At 48.0% G+C, this 24202-nt stretch overlaps 1 protein-coding gene across 2 annotated transcripts in view; it reads right to left on the bottom strand.

Moving 5' to 3' along the window:
• The window catches only part of ACAN (aggrecan), a 28893-nt gene extending 5226 nt beyond the window's left edge, over window positions 1-23667 (bottom strand). Inside the window, exons 1-13 of one of the 2 annotated variants that reach the window (XM_075159900.1) lie at window positions 23598-23667; window positions 22697-23068; window positions 21213-21387; window positions 20537-20664; window positions 19647-19940; window positions 17401-17913; window positions 16719-16893; window positions 16171-16298; window positions 15756-16049; window positions 15399-15593; window positions 12823-14691; window positions 11356-12705; window positions 2461-2574 (exon numbers count right to left, since the gene is read on the bottom strand). In XM_075159900.1, coding sequence (XP_075016001.1) covers window positions 2461-2574; window positions 11356-12705; window positions 12823-14691; window positions 15399-15593; window positions 15756-16049; window positions 16171-16298; window positions 16719-16893; window positions 17401-17913; window positions 19647-19940; window positions 20537-20664; window positions 21213-21387; window positions 22697-23068; window positions 23598-23667 — 5677 coding nt within the window. The remainder of the gene's footprint in view (window positions 1-2460; window positions 2575-11355; window positions 12706-12822; window positions 14692-15398; window positions 15594-15755; window positions 16050-16170; window positions 16299-16718; window positions 16894-17400; window positions 17914-19646; window positions 19941-20536; window positions 20665-21212; window positions 21388-22696; window positions 23069-23597) is intronic. The other variant, XM_075159901.1, reaches the window with a different exon arrangement.
• Between the last annotated feature and the right edge of the window lie 535 nt (window positions 23668-24202).

Genomic DNA, 24202 nt, shown 5'->3' with positions numbered 1-24202 from the left:
ACTTGAGTGATACAAACTTATTCCTGAGCAATTCAATCCCCGTGTCATGTTCCTGGACTCTGTTTTTGAGGAACTGACCAAGCAAGAACCCTCTCTTCCCACTTGTGCTGGCCTGCAGAGTTTTCTTGCTTTGGAAAGAAACTCCAAAACCTGAATCCAGATGCCCAGAATCAACACGTATGTGTTGAAGAGGAAAGAGGGGAGGAGAGCTCAGGTTCTGGTGGTTGCATCGCTGGGCCTCTGGAAGAGAAGCAAACCTACCAAGGTGGGAGAAAAGAGATGGAGGCAGGAACTTACCATGGTGAAGAGAGAAAATGAAATCTCAAGGAAAAAGCTTGGAAGCTGCTAGAGAAGTACAAAAATTTCTCAACTTTTCAGAATATCTTTTATCATCTGAGAAACACTGAAGAGTTGAACCCATTAATTAAAAAAAATAAAACCACAGATGAGGGAGAGCAGAGGCGAATGGAGAAACCGCCAGAAAAGACCTTCAGCAGCTCCCATGCAATGCAACACCACATATCTGCTCCATGTGACCAAAGGAAACAGAAAATGAAATGTGTTTCATCTCAGCCTTTCAGATGCCTGATCTACCATCCTTTCTCAGGCAGTTGCTGCTCTTGGAGTGGTGGGTTTTCATGAGTCCTCATGCATCTCTCCCTTTCCAGTAAGGTTTTCTGAACTCAGTTTCTTTCTTCTGTTGTTAAACTTAGTAGGTCAAAGCACTTGTCACCTTCAATCACACTAATTCCTCCTAATACAACCTTCTGGTGTCCTTCCAGCTGGAGATTGTAGATGCTTCATAGTTGTTGGAAGGGTTGGTAGTTAGTTGAGGCATTAAAAACCTTTTCTGCCTTCTTCAACAGATCAAATGGATTATCTGGAAGTAACTGAAGCTCTAAGGATTCTTGGTCTTTGCAGGCAGATCGCTTGCACAAGGTGAGCAGAGAACACGCTCTGTCTTTTGAGATTTAAGACTTTTTTCCAGCAGCTTGAATGCCACTCCTTGTCGTCACAGCCTGGGAATGGGACAGCACATGGCACAGAACCTCAGCAGGACATTTCCTAGGAGAGAGGCCATTCGTTCCCACATAGCTGTTACTTACGGGGAAATGTGAGAGCAATCGTCTTGGAAAAGAATGACGAAAAGCTTGTTCCCTGGTAGGGACTCTGTCATGGTGACAAGAAGGACTGGCTGTGTGCACAGATGGCAGAGCTCACCTACAGTATCCTGCTGTTCTTGGAGATGTTATAGAATGGAAGGTTTCCTCATGGGAATAATGAAGATTTACATTCACCACTGAATTTGGGGCACTGGCTTCCTCTTGCATCTCCCAGGCTATGGGCCCCACGCATCACAGCCCATAAATCATGGAAGAGAGGAAATTAAGTCTGGCTTGGAACAAACAAGGTCGTAAGTGGCTGCAGGGTAGAAAGTCTCTTGTTCTATTACAGGGATCTTCAACAACAGGTAGCAGGGATGGGGAAATCAGAGGCTGATGAAGTTGCATTAGGAAAGTGATATTAAGACAGATGGTCCAATGATCCTGAGCTGCCTCCTTATGATCTACTCCATATGATCATTTTGGAAGCATAAAGAGAGATGCAGAGAAAGGGGAGGAGAAAATCCAATATATATTACTCGTGCCAAGGTGAAGAAGACACTGCAACCTTTTTCCTCTTTTGTTTGAGCAAGGCAGGAGAGCTTCCCATCAGCTAAGCTGATAAAAGTTTGGACTTTCATCAGCTTTAAGAAAAAAACCAGCTCTTTTTTTCTTTCCTTGTAGAAACAAAAAGAAGTATTAGTGCAGGTCAGAGTACCTAATTTTGATGGAAAAATAGGTCAGTTCACGTTTTCTCAAAGATATACATTCCCTGCTGGTTTTGCCATAGGAAGCCATGTTGAAGAGATGACAAAAATGTCATGCTGTGTCAAATCAGTGGAGATTCCTGGAGTGAACGAGGCTTCTCTCAGCTGCATCTTCACAGAGAGAAACACAATCATTTTGCATGGCTCAGTTGAAGCATCCTTCCATGAAATTCCAGTCTAGCAGAGAAAGTTTGCCTGGGGTGAAGATGTACTCAGATGTTTCCTTACTGTTACAGACGAACAGAAAGACCCTTGACCCAAAGAGACAGCGACTTCTGTGATCAACACCATTACAATTTGCACGGAGCTTCACTACAGAAACTTAAAAAAGAGAAAGCTGAAGAAGACACCAGAAGCTCCTGCTTAGGAATCTTACAGGACACGGTGCTGTGATGAACAAAGTAATCAAAATACATAAGCAAAAGTCTCAAAGCTTTTCCCTATTGTATTTTAAGCTGCTGTTAGAGGTTAGCTCACTGAGATGAGGGCAGGACTGACGGAAGCACTTGGGATCAGCTTTTTTTGGGGGTAGGGTGGGAAGGAGGTAGTGCAGCAGTTAGTAAGATTAGCTGAAGCCAGGTAGGCCGTACCGATCTCACACAGGTCCCCTCCGTAGCTGGGAAGGCATAAGCATTTGAAAGAGTCGATGCCATCAACGCAGGTAGCTCCATTCAGACAGGGGCTTGAGTGGCACTCATCAGTGTCTGCAAGAAATCAAGGGCTTCCATTAGGGCTCTGGGCAGACAACTCCACCAACAGGAGAACGTGTTTCCTTGTCTGTTTAGGAGGGAATATCAGTTGTTTTGGGGGAACCTGGGAGTTGTTAGGGTCTTATTTTGAAACATACTGCCACTGCTGCTGCTGGAAGAATGAAGGCAAGAGACCCAACCCACCCTACAAGGAAGACATCGGTTTTCTGTCACTTGGTGGTTGAACACCACTCTGAAGATATCAGGACAAGCTCAGCAAGATGAATCCAATACACAGCACTCAGTGTCTTTGACAGCTGTGGTAACTCTTCCTTATTCGCTGCCTCTGCCTGTTGGATCGAACATGCAAACTTGTGTCTGTGTCTCCACCAGCTATGTGCCTACGAGGAAGAACGTGGAATTCTCTTAAGTGATGGAAAAATCCTGAAATAGATCTCTATCTCCTAACCAGCCTTCCTGGGGCCAGTGCTCATTACTAGTTTCTTCCTAACCATAATTTAAATGAAGTTCCGGGGCAAGAAATCTTCTCAGTGAAAATGAAGAAAGTGCAGGACAGAAAAGAATCCTTCCCTTTGAGGATCTTGGGCCTGCCTATGGGTGCCTCTTCCTTGGTGAGGAATACTGGAGTGCAGTGCCATTTTCTCCAGACCTGGCCCCACTATGCTCTCTCTTGCTTGTGATGGGGCTGGAAGAAGCTGTACATCTTTTCCAGCTGTGGATTCCCTCTTGGTGGAGGAAACTACTCTTAGTTTCCCACCTAGAACAGCCCTTGAGATTCTTTCTGCTTTTTGGAGGTGAGAAGAGAAGTCGGTACGGGAAGAGTTTGGCCCCCAACTCTCCAACGTTTCTCAACTTGCTAATTAGCACAAGCCTGGGTAGCACGTTCATCCCCTGTCATCTTGGGGCAGAAGGAAGGAAGCATGGATGCTCTGAAGAAGGCCACAGGTAGCCAGTTTGTATCTATATATTGTAAAATCTAGCTTGTGCTGGAAGTAAAAGCTCTTTTCCCAGTATCTCTCCAGACTGAGCCTTAATCCTACTTATTGAGCTTTGGAATCAGAAGAAAAATCATTCAGAATGAAAAGATTTCAGAGACGTTCAACTCAAGAAACAAGGAAGAAAGCGGGAGCACATCCATGCAGGTTAGGTTAAATGATGACTGGTTAGATCCTCATGCGAGATGTTTCTGTTTTTCACGCTCAGAAGAAATGTAAGGCTTTAAAAGTGCTGAGTAACACTCCATGCTCTTCTTGTGGATGAGAGGGGTTAGTGAGGAAACATTCAAAGATGATAAACATGCTGGCTACGGAAATACCAGAGCAGTGCAGCGACTCCTCAAAGTCTGTGCTTGTCTTCTGACTGGGGTATATTCGGTCGGACACCGTCTCCCTGCAGAACCGTGTCCCCAGACATATGAAAGCAGACGCATGTTTTACCCCAAGTGTCTGTCTAGTCGCTCCGTGGCCAATGTCTGATATGTCAACTAAAAGTTGACATTTCTGTAATGTGCCTAAGTGATGGAAAAAATTCCTCCTGACCTTGGATGGTAAATCAGTGCGTGTTTTGGAGCATGAAGTTGTCATTTTTATTCCAGGCTGTATCACTGCGAACAATGCAATTATTCCTCAGATGGCTGATGAACCTCTTACACCAGTTTTGCAGTTAGTTCTTCACTGATAGAAGGAATTTTTTTCCACTAAATTGCCCTTCTAAATACCCATGAATGCTTTCTGGATTTCTTCGTTCACTGCAACATGAAGAGAATTGGAGATCCTGTTTCCATGACACTAATAAATACTTTCCAGAACAAAATGGGGGTCATGGGCCTAGCGGAAGTGAAGAGTTGAACTTGGCTGGCTATTGCTTATTAGTCACACTTGGAGTTCCTAGAAAATAGAGAGCATAAAGGAAAATGAGGTATCTTGAGGGATGATTACAACTCTAGAGGCCCGTTGGGCTTCCTAACAGCAGTGGCAGCAGAAGTTCATGTTGATTCCAGTGGACTCCAGCTGAACAAGTAAGGAAAGGCTCTCCTTTGTCCGATAGGCTCCATGAAGTGGAAAGCATGCTGCAGAAGTGGGAACAAAGCACATACGAGAGCTAAAGCAGAACGTTTAGCAAGGAATAATGAGCCTTCAGCTGTCTTCGGCCACGTGGACTAAAACTTGGCACATCCAAGATCTCTTTTGAGATGCAGGAGACCCACTGTGAGTTGCCATCCCTGGTCTTGGAGGAGGAGGGAGCATCACACGTGCAAATTCATTGCCACAAATTTTCAGCTGGGAAATAACACTGGAACAGAATTTCCTTTTACAGATAATGTATATAATATGATTGCACATATTATATATGCTGTAAAAACAAATCTCTGCATATAATATATATGTTATATATCTCTCCATACATATACATATATATTTTTATATATGATACATAGAGAAAGAGTATGTACTTGTAGGTAGTATTGGAAAAATAGACAACATATACAAGTGAGACACAGACAGTTTTTTTTTTCCCAGAAGTGTGCTGCAAATGGCTGGAGAGAAGGCGTTTTAAGTACCAAACTTCCCCTTCAGCCCATTGGGCTATTGGGGCAGTGACCCTATCTCCATCTGGATGTAGAATCACCTCACCAAACAGATATCAGGAACACTCACACCAGCTGGGTTGGAAAAAGTGTTGCTTATTCTGGTCCTCCTGGAAAATCTAGGTCTCGGAGGTATTTTCGAAAAGTAAGTTCTAAATGGTAAAATTGGCAGTGATGTTGTCTCTGGAAACCCTGGCAAGTGGGTTTGTGGGTGTTTCTAGGGTATCGCATCAAAGCCATAGGATTTACAGGAGGTGAGAACTCCAGTAAAAAAAAAAACAAACAAAACCCCATCTATCAAGCAACGTTTGACTATTTTCTTCATAATTTTTTATATACCGTAAATGTGTCCACTTCCACAGAGTTTAGGGCTAGATGAGGTTAGTAAATCACTGTACACCTCTTCAGCCAGCTCAAAAGCCTGCGGCACGCTAAGTGTGCCAGCTCGGCTCAGCACGAAGCAAGACCCCACTTCCACAGCCCCGGCTGCCTCGACATCCAAGGATCTTACGCAGAGGCGAGCTATTTATTTGCTTGGGTGAGCAGTCATTCAAAAAGTCAGCTCTGCTTTGAGATGCAGCTCAAGTGCTTATCAACCGACAAGAAGACTACTGCTATTATTACCCAGGCTAACAAAGGACAAGCGATGTGGCATGGGATGCAGAACAGAGGCAGCCCTCGCTTTCAAGAGTTTCAGCTCTAAAACAAAGACAGGGGAGAAAATGCCTTGCGGTGCCAAGAATAGGAAGCCCATTTAGAACATATTATTAACTCACTTCTTGAGGAGAATGCAAAATTAGCAGCTCTTTAGAGGTACTGCAGTTAATATCGCCCAGAAGTTGCAAAAGATTATTCAAATCTATTGTCACAGCATTCTCTATTTTTTGCTACTAACAGGACCCAAGGTCTAACTTCTGGACTTTTTCTAAAAAATAAAACAATTAAAACAAAATATCCAATGTAAACAGGGTCTTGCATCTGGAAGATGTAAACTGTTGGCTGGAGAAAGCAAGTGGAGTTACATAGCTACAATGCAAACTTTGAATTTGTTTCACCATTTTCTTCCTAAGATTTCTTTTACGTTGCCAGATACATACTATATTTAGTCAGAACTATTTTCTTTTGGTGCAGCTAAACACAACGTAAGTATTCTCCCAATGCCTTTGAAAACAATTTGCTGTACTAGATCATGGAAATTGGAAGGAGAAATCCTTTAGAAATGAAAGAGAAATAGATTGGTCCTGGTTTTGCTCAGAAGGCAAATGGCATGCAAAAGTGAACACACAGTGTCAGTGGTGAGAAGGAAATGCTTTTATAAGAAGACAATACTAGAAACAGTGCTAACACTTTTTAAAATAATACAGTCTGTGCATTTCTCTCACTGGCAGCCTGTATGAAAGATGAGCAAAAATACCCATTAAAGAAGGTCAGCTTTGCGCTTAAAACACCTGCTAAGGAGAAGCAGCTTGTGAACAGAGAGGATGCTATCACCCAAACCCCAAACAAACTTTTTCCTGAAGCTGTGAGTAACCGGTTTAGAAATACACCCTAGGATTTAAACTCCTGTTTTGTTCTGCAGAGAGGAAAAGGTAAGACATAAAGGCAAGGTGTTTTCAGGATGTCCAACAGTCCCTGTTGTGCCCCTCACCCTTTCTTTATAGGCCTCCTTGTAAGTGCAATTATCCAAACAGGGACTCAGAGACCAGCTAGATAATTATCTTCTAGAGACTGAGGAAAAAAAAAAATCCAGGTACAAATTAAATTTGCTTTTCAGAGACTCCTGGGAAGTTTGAACTGCTGATCTGATAGCTCAAACAGAGAAGAAAAACATTGGAGCAATTGTAGGGTGACACCTACAAGAAAAGGATAGGAGGAGTCGGGGAAAACAGTTGTCTCACATTTTAAGTAAAGTGTTAGCATCGAACATCACATAGCCAGCTAGTGACTTACGATGAGCAATTAAGTTATTAAAATAATTAACTACAATAATTAAACCAAAGCCTCCATGCAGCAGAAGGGGCAGATATTGCTACAGCCTTAAAAAGCTATATTCATCTGGAGAACAGCAAGTTTCCAGGAGAACCTGTTGATCCGCTGGAACCTTTGACTTGTCTAACACTCTCATGGAAGGAGAGCTCGGGAAGTTCGGACATCTCTACCTCCAAAATATTATGTGTAGAAGTAAACTGACATGTATATACCACTAGTCCAGGACTGTAGGTTGCCTCTTCAGTGAAAGGTTTTAATTAAGCTAATAAACTTCTGATGCAAAACAGACAGTATGTCCAGGAGACATCAAATCACCTGGTCAGCCACAAATGGTCTGGGCTTTTGCTTGTCTCCCAGCCAGGACTGGTACCTCCATCTCCTTCTTGAGGGCATACTCTTCATTCCACATGAGGTGAAACATTATGAATCAGGTGAATGTTTTCTAGACTTTTTTCTTCTGGGTTGATCTTCTCTGGACTGACAAAACTCTATCCCTTGGACTTCCAGGGTGTGAAGAATGAGGAAAGCCCATCAAGACCTTTCCTCATTCGGATTCTAACCTTCAGCTGTGTCGGGGCCATAGGCAGCAAACTCCATGAATAATAGCTTAACATAAATAGCTTAACATAAATAGCTGCCATATCAGCATATTTCTCTTTTTTCCCCCAACTTGAGTGAAGTTTTTAAGTCACTGACTGGTCAGAGTGCTCCAAACCACAGCCTTTCACTGAAGCGCCAGCATGCTTTTTTCAGCTAATAATTTTTCAGAGGCAAAAAGACCCGCTGAGCTGGCAAAACTCTGAATGAAGAAGCCAAGCCTATGGACAATTCTTCAAGCTTGTGGGGTTCCTGTCCTCGCGGAAGAATCAAACTGCTGACTAAAGACATGTGCATGCGTAGCCTTCAATTTGGTTAAATACTAAAAAATACTGGCACTCCAAGCGTTAATTTTCAGTTGTCTTGTGCTTCTGGCTCTGGCTTTTAGAGAGAAGTAGAGGCTACAGCAGAGCAGAAAAATATCATTCTTCTTAAATCATCCCGCTAAAAAGACTGCTGGATCTAACTGGAACCCTTCAACGACAGGACAAGAGGACAACAGCCACATGCTTCCCTGCTGCTCATTCTAAGCTGCTTCTGTAAGCTGAACTAGCTTCACCCATGCTTTAATGTTAGTTAAAATTAATTGCACTTAACAGGCATCCATTACATCCTAGAAACCCTGAGCACAGCACAAGGCACAGATATTAGAACTGATCTTTTTGCAAGAGCTAAATTTCAAGACTGGGAAGCTTCAGGTAGAAAGACAGCCACAACACGGGAAATAGCATTTTGGGTTCCAGCCTATGGTTCTTCCTTGTAGACGTTCCACGTTCACAATCCCCAGAGCACTGTAAAGAGTAACGACCCAAAAAAGGAAATCTGTGATTATTTTTCCTTTTTTTTTTTTCTTCTTTCGTCATCACTTTGCCCTAATTCTCTAGAAGAAGTTCGCCTCATTGCAAGTTCATGGTCAGTACACTTTCTTGCCCCCTGAACGAGCTTCCTTCAGACCCTGACGAGGACTGCATTTAACCCTATAAGAACACTGTAGTAAAGAAGCTTACCAATAAAAAGAGAAGTTTTACCCTAGAATATCTTCGCTGGTGGGAGCACCAGCCATGCACGTGTACTCCAGCCCATCTCCAGTTTATAAAGAGTCTACAATTAAACTTCATGCAGTTGTCACTTACCTCTCCCTGTCACCTGCTAAGAAACCCCAGCTGCTACATCGTCATCTCTGTGACTTGCAAACACACAACATGTTCCAATTTCAGAACATTTTTCAAGCTGCTTCACACATGAGCTGCCGAACACATGGTTTTCTTTCAAAATACTTCACAAGAATGTTGGCTAACAAACGCTCCGAAGAATCTGGCAATCGCCTTGTGGGTAATTTATAAAAAGAAAAAGCAGTGAAATAAAACCATACTTTGGGGCCAATATTTTTTTTAATTTTTTTTTTTTTTTTACTGAGCCTCACTGGCTAGTTTCCTTCCTTCCCCTCAACCCTGCCTTTGCTGGCCTGTTTTTGTCTCCAGGCTTCATGTGGCAGCGGGCACGGCCCAAAAGCAGAGCCCACTAGGTGCGCAAGGAGGGTTTTTGGGTGCGTAACTCCTGCAGCACCCTGCAGGACACCGTGCCAGGCTGGACCAGTGCTGTGGGAATGACCCCACTGACTTGCCCTCACCCGCTCCTGCAGCATCCGCTGTGCAGCTGCTCAGCAGAGACAGACAGGACCTCAGGTGTGTTATGAGCAGGACTGCACAAAGGTTTGCGATCACCTGTTTTCTCAGAGGGAGAGAAGTGACGTGGAGGGAAATGCAGTGACTCATTCAAAACACTTTGAGGATGGAAATGATGTTAGAAACCAGGCTGAGCTTCACAAAGTCCTGCACTTACAGACCCTTACTGAATCCAGAGCTACCTATGCTGAATGGTGTAAATGAACCAAAAAGAAGCAGTTCAGGAGGTAATGTGGGAAGGGGGTGGAATTAATATTACTTTTGCTAGAAGGAACTGAGCAAATCTCTTTGCACATACATTTTGTGCCATACTTAAGCAACACGTCCTACATGAACGTGTGGCCCATTGAGAACTGAGCATATGTAGGACCTTCATACAGCACAAGCACTGATGGTTTTGAAATGGGGCCTGTCGCCGGGAGCCAGCAAAGTGAAACCAAGCTGTGGCCAGGGATGTTGCGGGACATCCTGTGTTACCGGGACTGGGCTCCTCCCTTAGCCAAGAAGCAAGCACAACAACGTCCCATCTCGTTTTCTTCTCATTGCAGTATCCTAATGCCTCCACGGTGCGTGAACACTGCTCAGGGGATGCTTGTCAGAAAGCTAGCAGAGTGTTTTCACCATAAATGGTTACTCAGATTTAAATATTGTATCTGTTTATACTTAGCAGCAAGGGGTCCTACCGAAGACAGAGCGCTAAAACACCAAAAAAGGGGCAGGGTGGAAGGAAAGGCATTTATCAGCAGAGCTGACAAAAGGTAGCGATGCTCTGAGCATCATCTCACACATTCAGCCCGTTCTAGCTGCAGAGAGCGGCGTACGATGCAGACCAGAGGGCACCCACGCTCTGTGCCCAAGGGACCGGAGCAGTTTGCCCGATGCAAACATCGCACCCGGCACAGATGATGCTGAGAGCAGAGATTTTTGCCCCCAGCTGGCTTGCTTTGCCTCTTACCCCTCGGCAGTGCGAAGCTGCTGATGGCCAGCCTCCCACTCCAGAGCAAGTGCTATGAAACACTCGGGGATACAGGCAGCAAGTCAACACATCACGGAAAGAGAAACAAAACAGGACAGAGACTTGCAGCCCGTCTTATCCAACTTCTCAGCTGCATCCACTGGTCAGGGTGGAAGTCTCTGGCGGGTGGAGCCGTCTTTGCTCTTGTTTCCACATGGGAAGAAAAAATTGTTGTTTTCTCCAGATTATAGCAATGGCTAAGAGCAATTTCAAAGGTGCGGGTGAATGCCCTAGTGCCTACCCCAACTATGTCACACCCAGGAGCCTGGTCACAGAGGCTCTCAATGACTATTCACAGAATACTCTTTTTCGAGCCCCCACCTCTGGCAGCACAGAGGGGAGAGCTCACCTATGTCCCAGCGATCACTCGGGTACCCTGGGGGGCACCAGCAGATGATGCCTCCATCATGTTCCTGGCAGGTGCCAGCTCCACCAGGCTGCTCATCACACAGCCACCCCACCTGGGGTGCAGCCACGTCCACCAGGAACGGCAACTCAGAGGAGCGAACGATGCCTACTGCTATGGTGCAGTGGGGGAAGGCCAGATATGCATCTCCTGGTGCTTCCCTTGAACTGGTCCTCTGCTGCTCTTCCCAGGGGCATGTAATTGCCGTGGGCAGGCAGGAGGGAGGTCCATGAGGCTTCTGGGGATGTGGTTATGCTGGCTGGATAATTGCATTACCTGCCCAAACGCAGACTATCATTTGTTAAGACAGAAGCTATTGAACACAACCTGTGGAAAACCCCACATATTTATGGCTTCCCACCACAGTAATATTTTGCTCAAGCCTCCTTCTGTGTTAAATGTTCTCTGTGGTAGAAGCAGCAAACTGTGACAGCTATGCCTCCTCCCTCCCATCCCCTCCACAGCGCGTTCCCTTCCGTACGAGAAGACACGGTACCTTCTCTAGTGGGTCCTAATGCGTCTATTGCTTCTTGTGAGACTTGAGGCAGGGCAGGAGTAGCGGTGGCCAGCAGATGGGGATTGTCTAGAACAACAGCTCTCTCTGTCTCCTGTCCTGACACTGCAGGAGGGGAGGGCTCTATTTCGAGCTGAGCCTCTTCAGGGTTCCTGGGTCCTTCTGTTGGTTCAACATCTGGAGTACTGGTACTAATTACAACGTCTGGGACAGAGGTTTCCCCTGAAATGCCTGCGATCGAGTGTGTCACAGCTCCAGATGTTACGTCAGGAATTTCCTTCTCCTCGGGAGCACCAGAGGGCTCACCACTGGCCAAAGATGTGGCAGCTGTTTCGATGTTAGCAGCAGGCAATACGGATGCTTCTCCACTGGTTTCGTGGACTGTGGATGGTTCTATGCTAATCTCAGGAAATGCAGATGTTTCACCCCGGGCTTCTTGACTTGTGGATGTTTCTATTCTAATTTCAGGAAACGCAGAGGTTTCCCCACTTACTTCTTGAACTGTGGATGTTTCCATGCTAATTTCGGGATAGGCAGATGTTTCACCCCTGGCTTCTTGACTTGTTGGTGTTTCTATGCTAATTTCTGGGAATGCAGATGTTTCCCCACTGATTTCGTGGACTGTAGAAGTTTCTATGCTAATCTCAGGAAAGGCAAATGTTTCACCCCGGGCTTCTTGACTTGTGGATGTTTCTATTCTAATTTCGGGAAAGACAGATGTTTCCCCACTGATTTCATGGACCGTTGATGTTTCTATGCTGATTTCGGGAAATGCAGATGCTTCCCCACTGGTTTCATGGACTGTGGATGTTTCTATGCTAATTTCGGGATAGGCAGGTGTTTCACCCCTGGCTTCTTGATTTGTGGATGTTTCTATTCTAATTTCAGGAAATGCAGAACTTTCCCCACTAATTTCATGGACTGTGGATGTTTCTATGCTAATTTCGGGAAAGGCAGATGTTTCTCCACTGATTTCGTGGACTGTTGAAGTTTCTATGCTGATTTCGGGAAAGGCAGATGTTTCTCCACTGGTTTCGTGGACTGTGGATGTTTCTATGCTAATTTCAGGATAGCCAGATGTTTCACCCCTGGCCTCCTGACTTGTGAATGTTTCTATTCTAATTTCAGGAAATGCAGACGTTTCCCCACTGATGTCTTGAATGGTGGATGTTTCTATTCTAATTTCAGGAAATGCAGATGTTTCCCCACTGGTTTCTTGTATTGTGGATGTATCTGTGCTACTTTCAGGAAACGCAGAGGTTTCCCCACTTACTTCTTGAACTGTGGATGTTTCTATGCTAATTTCAGGATAGCCAGATGTTTCACCCCTGGCTTCTTGACTTGTGGATGTTTCTATGATAATTTCAGGAAATGCAGATGTTTCTCCACTGATTTCTTGAATTGTTGACGTTTCTATGCTAAACTCAGGAAATGCAGATGTCTCCCCACTGATTTCGTGAATTGTGGATGTTTCTACACTAGTTTCAGGAAATGCAGATATTTCCCCACTGATTTCTTGACTTGTGGATGTTTCTATGCTAGTTTCAGGAAATGCAGATGTTTCACCACTGATTTCATAAGCTGTTGATGTTTCTACACCACTTTCTGGCAATGCAGATGTTTCCCCACTTAGTTCACCAGATGAAGAGGCCTCACTGCTTGGCCCAAAACCGTAGGGAAATGTGACAGCTGTTTCCCCACCCAGTTCCTGTGATGCTGTTGGTCTTGTCACAACTTCTACTAAATCAGAAGTGACTAAAGTGACTTCTGGAAGCCCTGAGGCCTCCCCACTAATATCAGTCACTGATGAAGATTGTCCACTTAGATCTGTGGCTCCAGAAATGTCTTCACTGACGTACGGGATCCCGGATGGCTCTCCACTGAAGTCTCCTGTCCCTGAAGGAAACCCACTAATCTCCACAGCTCCAGACCCTTCTCCAGATAGTCCTCTGTCTCCAGAAGGAAATCCACTGATTTCTATCATCCCAGATGGCCCTTCTCCCACCTCTTGTGCAATTGATGCATGTGTTACAACTTCCACCAAAGTGGTATCCACAAGAGAGACTGTGGGAAAGCCAGAGGTGAGTCCACTTTCCTCTCCAGACAGTAGGCCACTGGTGACATCAACTCCAGAGACTTCTCCACTGCTGTCAATCACTCCACTCGGGTGTCCGCTCATCTCGAGCACTCCAGAAACACTCCCACCAAAGTCTACAGGCCCAGAAGGCTCACCACTGATGTCTAAACTCCCAGATACCATGCCTGATGAGTCTTCACCTCCTGAAGGCAATCCACTGATTTCCAAAATCTCTTTTGCTTCTGCTCCTGTAATTGAGGGGGTTGTTGTCACTTCCTCCAAACTGGCATCTACAAAGGTAATGCCCGAGGCCTCACCGCTTCCATCGATACCAGAAGTAAGGCCACTTAGGTCCTGATGTGTTCCAGATGGTTCTCCACTGATATCCAGTCCTGAGGGCAGCCTGCTGAGCTCAAGCCCTCCGGAGGGCTCCCCGCTGAGCTCGGGCACCCCAGAAGGCTCCCCGCTGAGCTCAGGCCCTCCGGAGGGTTCCCCGCTGAGCTCAGGCACCCTAGAAGGCTCCCCGCTGAGCTCAGGCTCTCCAGACGGCTCCCCACTGAGCTCAGCTCCTGAGGGTAACCCTTGGGGTCCACCACTGGCGTCCCACTCAGCGGATGGGAACCCTGACAGATCTCCTTCACCACTGACTCCGATGGATCCTTTTCCCTCCTCTCGCCATTCTGGTGATGTTGTGACAACTTCCACCAACGTGGTATCCACAAGAGAGATGGTAGGAAAACCAGAGGCGAGTCCACTTTCCTCTCCAGACGACACGCCACTGATTAGCTCAGTGCGAGAGATTTCTCCGCTAAATCCAGAAGGCAGCCCACTGCTTTCCACTCCAGATGGCATCCCACTGATTTCTGGTATCCTTGAAGTAGACACCAGTACCTCTTCCTCTGCAGAAGGTAAGCCACTGATGTCAACAATGCCAGAAGGCACCCCACTCAGGTCCCCTGAGGGTAGCCCACTTTCTCCAGGTAGAAAGCCACTGGTATGCAGGTCTACCGATGATAATCCACTTTCTCCGATCCCTGAGTGTTCTCCACTGAGTTCAAAAACTCCAGAAGTTGGTTCTCCACTTGTATCTGGGACTCCAGATATCCACCCGGATGCTGAAGATTCACCACTGACTTGATGTTCTCCAGACTCAGTCACCTCCCCTGACACTTCGCTGACGGAAGCATCAGTACTTGTTTCCTCTGGTATTACGGTAGCTGGAGGAAAAGCAGATGGACTCACTGGAAAAGAAAGGGTGAACAAAGAGAGAGAGATAGGAAAATTATTTACTAAGTTGTTTTAAAGAAGCTGTTAACAATTTCCTGATTGACTTTACCTCCAAACTGACACCTTTGGGGTAAAGGCACAAAATGCTTGCAGAAATAATTTGGTCCCTTCAAATTTGTAAATGAACTTTATATCCTAAACAACTGTAAATTATATATCTCTGGGAAACTGAAGGAATATGTAATCTTCTGACGCGGGATGATGGCAACAGTGACACCAGTTCCCAGGTGCCAAAATCAAGCTACTGCTTCCTCTGAGATAACACGTGGAAGAGAAAAAGTTTGGTGCTGCTCTGACCACACTGCAGCTCTGTCCTCCCTGGAAGGCATGGTCTGAGATCTGTTTCTAGCCTGCCTTCCCCATCCTGGATACACAACAATGTATTTGTCAGGTGCTCTGGCAATGCTGTGTGTGCTGGTCTGCAGCATGGCAGGATGGCTGGTCATTTAGTTCAGTCCTAGACAGAAGTTCAATAATACATATGTGTAGCTCCTCCTGTCGTACCTGTGTGCACAGCCTCAGACTTTGCTAATATGGTGATGATTGTCTGGATTTAGAGGGAGTCTCCTTCAGCAAAGACACAGTCCATTTATTTTGGGAGTGTCCCAACCCTACAAAACCAGCCAAGCATGACCCAGGAGACGGGGAAGCTCTGACCCACCTGAGAGCAGTGACACGTCGGTTGGAAAGACCTCTGTCCCCCAGGCTGTCTGATTCTCAGGTTGAGTGGCAAACTCCGTCTCCACGGTCGCCTCCTCCCCGGAGGGTATCCCCTCCACTCCAGGGATCACTTGGGTTCCCAGCACATCTTCTTCAAAGAACGAGGTGACCCCCTCCTCCTCCGCAGGTGGCAGAGCTGGAACAAAAAGGTATTGGAGGGAGTTTCCAAAAATTCACAGTCCAAGATGCTGGTGAAGTGCTTCGTCCAAACTAGCCCCCTGATGTGCCCAGCCTCCCTCGTGAAATCCCTTTCCCCAAGGGGACCAGTCTACATGTCCTACAAGGGGTGGGAGGGTACCTCTGAAGCAGAAGGCGTGATGCCGGGACAGCGGGTGGGGAAAGCCCGTCTGGTTGTAGTGCTGGTAGACGGTTCTCACGCCGGGCGCGTCCCCCCCACAGGCGGGACGGGGGGTCACAATGGGATAGCGGAGACTGCCGTCGGCTAACCAGCCAGCGTAGCATCTGTCCAGGCCCTGCTTCCAGGCGGCGTGGAGTTGGCCAACAGAGGCCAGTGTGGCGTTTTGGCTCTCACAGTACCGCTGAGCTTCTGGGAAGGTGAACTGCTCCGGCTGGGTTGCGAAGAACACTTCCCCTGAGGGATGGGAGAGAAAACAGGCGTGAGTCCCTGCACCCCATCCACGCACACGCAGAGGTGGAGGTGTGAAGCATATCTTTGCTCCACAACCATGCCCAGAGGAAAGGGGAGAACGTACCCTTGAGCCTGTCGATGTAGCAGTACACATCGTAGGTCTCCGAGGCCGGGCGCATGCCGTACGACCGCACGCCCGGAGAGTTCTCTTTGTCTCCTACGCAGTTACTTCGGGGATTCACAATGGGATACCTATGAAAAGAAGAGAGGAGGTAACCCAAGGTCAGCCTTATGTACCCTGGACTGAAGAACCTCAGTGTACTTGGGAGCAGGACATGAACACTTCACCGTTAGAGGTGCGCAGAGCCCCCAGCATGGTTTGGAAACAGGTCCACTTACAGCTTGGGGCAACGAATACAAACTTTCCTCCACTTTTCCTACATGTCAGGGGAGCTCACCGCTGCAGGATGTATACACGGGCTAGGAAACGCATAGGACCCGTTGAGAAGAACAGGTCTATTGGCCACTAGATATCAATGCCTGGAGACAACCAGGTCAAGAAAGCTTTAGATGCTGATGAGCAGAGCAGCAGGACAGACCAGAGTAAAGCCGCAATTTCATGGCTGAAGAGTCATTTTGAGAGGTGTCTTCCCGAAGTCAATATAGTTTTACCTGACTGTCTGGTCCCGCAGCCAGCCAGCATCACACTGGTCAAAGCCAGCCTCGTAGGCAGCCTGGAGCTGTTCGGGAGTGGCAATAACTGCATTGTTCTCCAGGCAGGCCTGCTGGGCTTGGACAAAGGAGAAGGCGTATCTGCTGGTGGCGGCGCGGTAGTGAAACACCACACCTGGGGGAAGAGAAGCCGTGGTGAGACAGCAGATATGGGACCCCCACTCCACCAAGATGCGTGACCAGAAAGGGCCTTCCCAACAACAGTGCAAGGACCAGTGCCTGTCAAACCCACTTTCATGGAGATACCTCATTCAATGAGCTCCGCTGCCATCGAGGGTGATGTTCTGGGGATCTCTTTAGTCTTCCTCTAGGATCTTCCTACCTTGACTTTCACCTTCCCTGGAGCCAGATGCACATAGGAGTGCCGTGTGACCACTGCAGTCCCAAGCATCAGCCAGCTGAGCCGTTTTCCGCACACGATGGGGTGGCCCACAGCCTCCTCCTCACCCCTCCTGTCCTACCATAGTGGAGGCACTCAGCCTGTCCCTAACCCCCAATAGGCCTGCACACCTCCAGGGACCTGGATGCCCTCTGTGATGGCAGAAGCTCAGGCTGTTTTCAGCTGAATTGTTACCTCTGGGAGAAACTGATCTTCAAGCTTCTTGGAGTCCTGGTGACTTACCCGTGGGGGAGATGGGCTGCTCAGGGAGGAGACCGACATCGGGGGCTGCTGTCACTCGCACGAGCTGATCTTCCACTGTGAACGCTGAGGCAGACTCTAGTCCTGGTGTGGCGGTCACCCCCACGACCTCTTCCACCGAGCTCACCTCTGCCATTTCGGTGGTGATGGCAGTGCCTAAGGCTATGGTGGTCACCTCTTCAGGTACAGCCCACACCCCTGTGACATCCCCCCTGGTCACGTTCTCCTCCTCTGGGGCAGCTGTCTCTACTGTGACACTGGTGGCGAAGAGATCGGGCAGGACAGTGAAGCCCTCGTACAGCTCGGTGGCGGTGGGTGTGATCTCAATGGGCTCCAGGGTGGCAATGCTGCCGCGGGCCTCCTCCTCCGTGGCATTGCGTGGCAGGGGTAGCTCCACTTCGGTCTGGGTGACGGTCTGGACAGTGAAGGCACTGCCCAGCTCGCTTCCCGTCTCGTCGATGAACTGTCCTGGGACCAGAGTCTCAACGTCCTCCCCTACACCAGGAGACAAAGCAGCAATCAGAGAGGACATGGTCAGTCTAGCAAGGCGTACTGCGCTGGTGCTGCCTCCGAGAAGAAGCTGGGTGTTTGCTGGCTCTGAGAGGAGCAGGGAAATCATGACGGTCTGGTAAAAGAAATGGTTTTCCTTCCTCCACAATGGCTCTCTGCAACACCCCAGCACGGAGGGTACCACAGCTGGTAAATCAGAGAGGACTTTCCCTGCTCTCCTCCCAGCTCTCCTTCCCGGGAACACCTTGCCCATATCCAAGTCTGCACTGACCTCTAGTGCCTGCTGCAAGGAATTTAAGGTGGCGGGAGGGAAGTGGGGGAGCTTGGATAACCTCCACAGCAGGCCTGAGCCGTGGGAGAAAGACAACTGGATCCTCACACTCAGTGCGTGAAGTCTCACCAGGATCACTATCTCCTTCTGCTCTGCCCAGGCGACTACTTAAGAGCTCATCACTTACGAGCATGCTAACCCCATCACCAGGGCAGCCAAGGCCACTTGCTGTACCAAATACTTTCAAACAATTCCCACCTTTCCCCTCCCAAACCACATTTCTGCTCAAGTCCCTTGGGTGTAGGAGAACGTGCTTAACATGCCACTGAGCAGGTCAGCCTACAGCAAGGACGATGGTTTAAAGAACAGCATAAAACAGAACTGGGCAGGTGAGGGAGGGATGGGACACCTTGGATATGCAGCAAGGCAGGTCTCGGCTGGGGAGGGAGAGATAATGAGACGCTGTCAGGCTTTTCACCTACTACTGCTTTCCCTGCTCTATTTATTTCCAATTCCATTTTCCTGCTAGTTCATTTTAGCCAGTACCTCTCAGACCTCAAGGCATTCAGACAATTAGATAGAGGTGCTCAGACAAGGACTAGCTGTACTCAGCAGTTTCAGACGCGTACCCTGAGGTAACCAGAAGGCTGTGGCTTGGTGGACCAGTCTTTAGCTTGGCCACGTAGCTGGATAACTCCAAGGGGTCTGGGAGGTTTTAGGCCTCCTGACACACTGATCATGCATGCATCTAGGCACAATAGGTCTGTATCAAAGGGGTTTCAAAACATATTTTAAAATATTGTTACTATTTTTTTAAAGATGGCAATCCTATTTGAATGTTAGCCTCTGGTTGCCCTGAATAGACCATATACCACTGTACTTTGCCCCCTTCTTGCTGCAGGGAGAAGAGTACAATCAGAAAAAAGGAGGAGTAACTGGGATGCCCTCCAGGTCCTAGGTGCAATTTTGCCCCATTTCTGATTGCCGGAGACTGCTGCAGTCTCTTGTTTATCCCAGTATGGAAACTCAGGCATGTGTCTGTACCACATCACAGCACGGTACACATCTTCAGGGTCAGATCTGTTCTCTTTTTCCTTCTCTTCCATCTTCAGCATTCAAAGTCTTGTACAGGAAGGACCTGAGCTCTGCTCCATGTCTCCTGGAGAGCTACCAAAGCTGGAAGGTGTGGGAGGACTGGAGAGAAGAGGGCTGTGTTACACCCACCTCTTCAGAGCCCCCCCTGTACAGGGCAGAAATCTGTGCTCTTTCTGGACTCTGCTTCCTACCTGAACATGAACAGGGGACTAAGTCCTTTGCCAAACCTGCTTTCCCCCCTGCTTCTTTAGAAAAGAAAAAAAAGAAGCAAGAGGTTAGCTCTGGCCAGGGAGCTCCTGCTTGCTGATGTGTAAAGACACATTGCTTGGTCCTACAGCTCCGATGCACTCACCACTATAGCAGATGGCGTCGTAGCGAGAGTGGGGGTGAGGGTACCCCGTTTGGTTGACGTACAGGTACACTGTCCGCACGCCCACCAGGTTTCCTCCACAGTTGGGCCGTGCTCTGGAAATGGGGTAGCGGACACTGCGATCGGCCAGCCAGCCTGCGCTGCACATGTCCATGCCGTCCTTCCAGGCCAAGTACAGCTCTCCTGTGGTGGCCAAACGGGCTCCCAAACTGCGGCATTTGTCAAAAGCTTCTTGGAAGGTGAACTTCTCGGGGGCGGTGGCATAGAAGACTTTACCTGCAATCACACCATCCATTAGCACAGGAATTAGCTGTAGAATTTAATCCCAATTCCCCTCTTTTCCCCTTCCCACTCCTGAGAGCCTTGATAAGATGAAAGGTCCTGTGTATTACAGCTGAACTGCAACCCCATGTTGGTGACTGTCTATAGAGACCAGAAAAAAGGGAGTCTTACAGACTGAATACAGACTGGAGCAAAACATACCAAACCAGCTGGAGCCACAGGGCAAGAGGAAGATAAAGGACAATTTCAGTTCTGATGTGCTGGATATTTCAATGGATCCCTGTCATAAGCATGGGTGATGGACACCTCTGAATGTCACACCCTCAGATGGGTGACCAGAGACACGCAGGATGGCATGGACTCTGGTGGAGGTTAGATGGACTCCACTACACTCTCTGTAGTCATTTGACGTTGAAATTGTCCAGTAGTAGAGTGTAGAGAACATCTGGCCTTGCTGGGATATGTGCTTTTCCATCTTTAAGCTGTCTTGCCTCTAGGCCCTTTGCCTCAGTATTTACTGTTGTCCAGTCTAGGCATGATCAGAGCTTTGGCTGCTTCTGCGTCTAGTGACAATAAAAGCCCTAAATCACCTTGCATTTGCTCTGCATAGCAGTAAACATCATAGGTTTCATCTGGCTCACGGACACCATAGGTTCTCACTCCAGGAAATTCATCCTTGTCGCCGTAGCAGCGCTCCCGGGGCCAGTGGATGGGGTACCTGGGGGAGAGAGGGGGCGTAAGGAGTGGGCGGGCAGGACCCTGGCAGCCTCACCAAGGTTGGGAGGGAGCTGTGGAGCACTGTGCAGTGTGGCGATTTATGGCTTTTCCTGGGTTATGGGGAAGGGGAAAGATGATCTGCTGTCCTGCCCTCCCTCTGATGGTCCTGAGCACAGCAGGTCCCTGGGAGCACCAGGTCAAGGTGCCTCCCCAGTGGGGGATGCACAGCTTGGTACGGTTGAGCCACACTTGTGGGTCTTGGCATAGCATCTGTTTTGTTCATGGAGGATCAAGGATCAGGATTAAGCCATTGTCCACTCAGCTGTCACCACCAGCTGAGGAGGACAGTGGTCACTCTGTATATATTCCTGCTATAGATTGCCCCCTGGCAGAGAATGGCTTGCAACCCACCACCCTCTGCACACCAGCAATTACAACAGCTGCTATTTAGCAACTGTTTCTCAACCATTTTCAGTGGGTGGCTTCATAACAGAAGTCCTTCCCTAACGACCCTGCTGGGGCTTTCCTTCCCCCACCACCGTTCATTACCTGACAGTCTGATCCGCCAGCCAGCCAGCATCACACTGCTCGTACCCATCCTCGTAGGCAGCTTGCAGCTGCTCGGGAGTAGCAATGACAGCGCTGTTCTGGATACAGGCCTGCTTTGCTTTCTCAAAGTTCAAGGTGTACCTTGTGGAGATTGCTCTGTAGTGGAATACGATGCCTGGAAAACACAATGGCCATCACTCACACATCTGCTGGAGAGGAACCAGCCCCTTTCCTTCCAAAGGAGTTAGGGATTCAAAAAACAGATGTTACATGACAACTAGAAACAATGAACTATTTATGCTGATTGTCTGCATTTGAACATCTCAAGCCAAGGATGACTTGATGGGCTCCTTTCACAGGACCTTGCGGAGCACATTGGTGACCTAGGACAGCAACTGCTCTCCCATGATGCTGTAACAATGTCATGGTGCATTAAAAGCCAGTGCCTGAATAGTAGTGTGAACACTGGGAGGAAACCCATTGCCCAGAACACAGAGCTGTGTCACCGTGAGAAGGACTTAATACTTTCCTGATACAGCTCTGTGCAGTGTTTTAAATGCATGGTTCAGAGACCAGCCTATGGGGCAGAGCAGGGACCGTGCTGTGGTGCAGGTTTGAAAGCTGCAACCCCTCAAGGTCTTGCTCAGGACCAAGGGTGCAGACTGTCACCCACCGTACACCCAGGAAACAAGAGGCAAATCCACTTGAAATCTCCAGATCTGCTGCAAACATATCTAAGTTGTATTTTTTGATGAACAGGGATCTTTACAAAGGATGGCTATCTGTACACTCTGGTCTGGCATGAACAGACCATTAAGTGGAAGATTCACCAGGAGACAATGAGGGGGCTCCCAGCCTCCACTGTCAGATATACACACCGGTGCATGCGACCAGCAGAGATCCTCTGGTTAACTGTTGTAGGGGAAGCTGTCTCACTGGCCTACACTGAAAACAAAAACCACGGTAAAGATAAGGATTGTAGGAAACTTAACTTCCGTTATTTTATCCACCTCTTACTAGGATGGGCTTTGCAAAACTATGGGGAAAGTTTTTCCAGAACAGACTGATTCTCCAGCTGAGGGCATCCCATCTCCTAAAATGTTTGGAAGAAATAAAAGGTCTTATAACAGCCCTGATCCCGTTTCTCCCCTCTGAGCAACAGCCCAGCGTATCCAGTACCACCTCCTGCCAAGGATGTTGTCTTGCTGTCTCTGCAACCCATCTTCTGCCAGAAGAGTCATTTTATTGCCGTATATTCTGCCATGAGTCATTTTACTCATTTGTTTAGTCTGGTCCTAGCCTGCTAAAGTAAATGCCTGGCCCATGGCTTCTGCTCATCTGCCCAGGGCCTTATCTGTGATCTGACCGAAAGGGTTTATGCCTATGGGGAGAGCAGTACCTCCTCTGCCCCTATATTTCTTCCTCCCTGCTGCCCAGGCCAGGCAGCAAGACCTTGAGAGGAAAGAGCAAGGGCAGGATCTCACCTTTCACTAGGATCTCTATTGTGTCTTGCCTGTCCTCAATCCCGTACATCACTTCACAGCGATAAATCCCAGTGTGGTTGGATCTCAGCGCCTTGATTTCCAAGGTGGCATCGGTGGGGATGGCGGGGTAATTGGGCAAAGAGATCGCCTCCCTGTACTGGGTGTTGAGACGGATTTTCCCACCGGTGGCCACTAGCAAGACAACTTCGGTCCCATTTGAGAGTTTGCTCCATTTGATCCGTGGGGTCAGCAGAGCACTGGTGTCCTGTTCCTCTGGGATGTTGAAGTAACAGGGGATGTTCAGGGAGCTTCCCAGGACAACACGCAGGGGAGACTGCTCAGGTATCTTCACTTCCAGGCCGTCACTTCTGTCTGCCAGTTCCCAGACAAAGCAATGGTTACATCAAGAACACATTTAATCCAAAATATCCAGTGCTTCCATATGCTCCAATGCCTATACCTGCTTCGTAAACCTGTACCCACATATTCAGACATACCCTTTTTGGTTTAGTCTGCTGAGAATAACTTGCAAAAGGGAAGTTACAACCATGACCCTTGCGCCATGGTTGCTTGTGGGATTTGGACCAGTGCTGGATGTGGGAATGAAGGGAATGAAGGGCTCTATTGCAGTGTAGCTGCTGCCCATGGTACGATATCACACCTGATAGGGTTTAAGAAAGGGGAAGGCTGAAATTCCCTTGGTTTCCCCATAAATCTGCCTTTGCCTGGAGCTATCTCCCTGGCTCCCCAGGCACAAGAACAGTGACAGGCCACGGCAGAGCAGCAATCCAAAGAGAAGAGCCCTGTGTGTACACAGAGCAGATCTTGGGTACACGTATTTCTGGCAGCTGCCCAGCAGCACGCTGCTCACCCCCGGTTCCCCCCACCCCGGGGCACGTACCTGAGAGCTCCACAGAGACGGCTGCGGTGATGACTCGCAAACACACAAACACTAATAGTAAAGTGGTCATAGTTTACCTGCAAGAAACAACACAGGGAGAAAGGATTGATGACAGCTGTGTGTTCACAGGGAGCCGAGTGCTGCGGATGCTGCTGTGGGGCAGTGCTGCCCCTTAAGCCTCCTACACGTGGCCGGCAGTGAAAGCCAGTCCTTGGGGAAAAGATGCTGTCTCAAAGTGCCTTTTGCTTCAGGAAATGAGTCCATGAGACAAATAAATACGATGCTCTGCTATGTACAACAGACTGAAGTGTTATTATGTATCACTTATTATATTGCTTTCCCATTCTCTCTCTTTTGATTCAATCTTCCCCATGGAGCAGAAAGACAGTTTTCCAACAGAGCTTCAAACTTATTATGTATTTACTCAAGAGGGACCATCGCGTCCACTAAGCCTTTGCCTCAGAACAGGAGCTGCCCCTTACCAGCATCCTCCATCCAAGCCAGCACTGGCTCTCAGGCCAGATGATTGGATGCATTTTGTATACCTTGAAATGCTCTGAAGGGAAATCTGCCCTCTATAGGGTGGAAAAGCCAAAGATTACAAC

This window comes from Calonectris borealis, chromosome 11 (genome assembly GCF_964195595.1).
Source record: "Calonectris borealis chromosome 11, bCalBor7.hap1.2, whole genome shotgun sequence".
NCBI lineage: Eukaryota > Metazoa > Chordata > Aves > Procellariiformes > Procellariidae > Calonectris > Calonectris borealis.
Note: the sequence above shows the minus strand (reverse complement) of the source record. Positions and strands in the feature narration are given on the sequence as shown.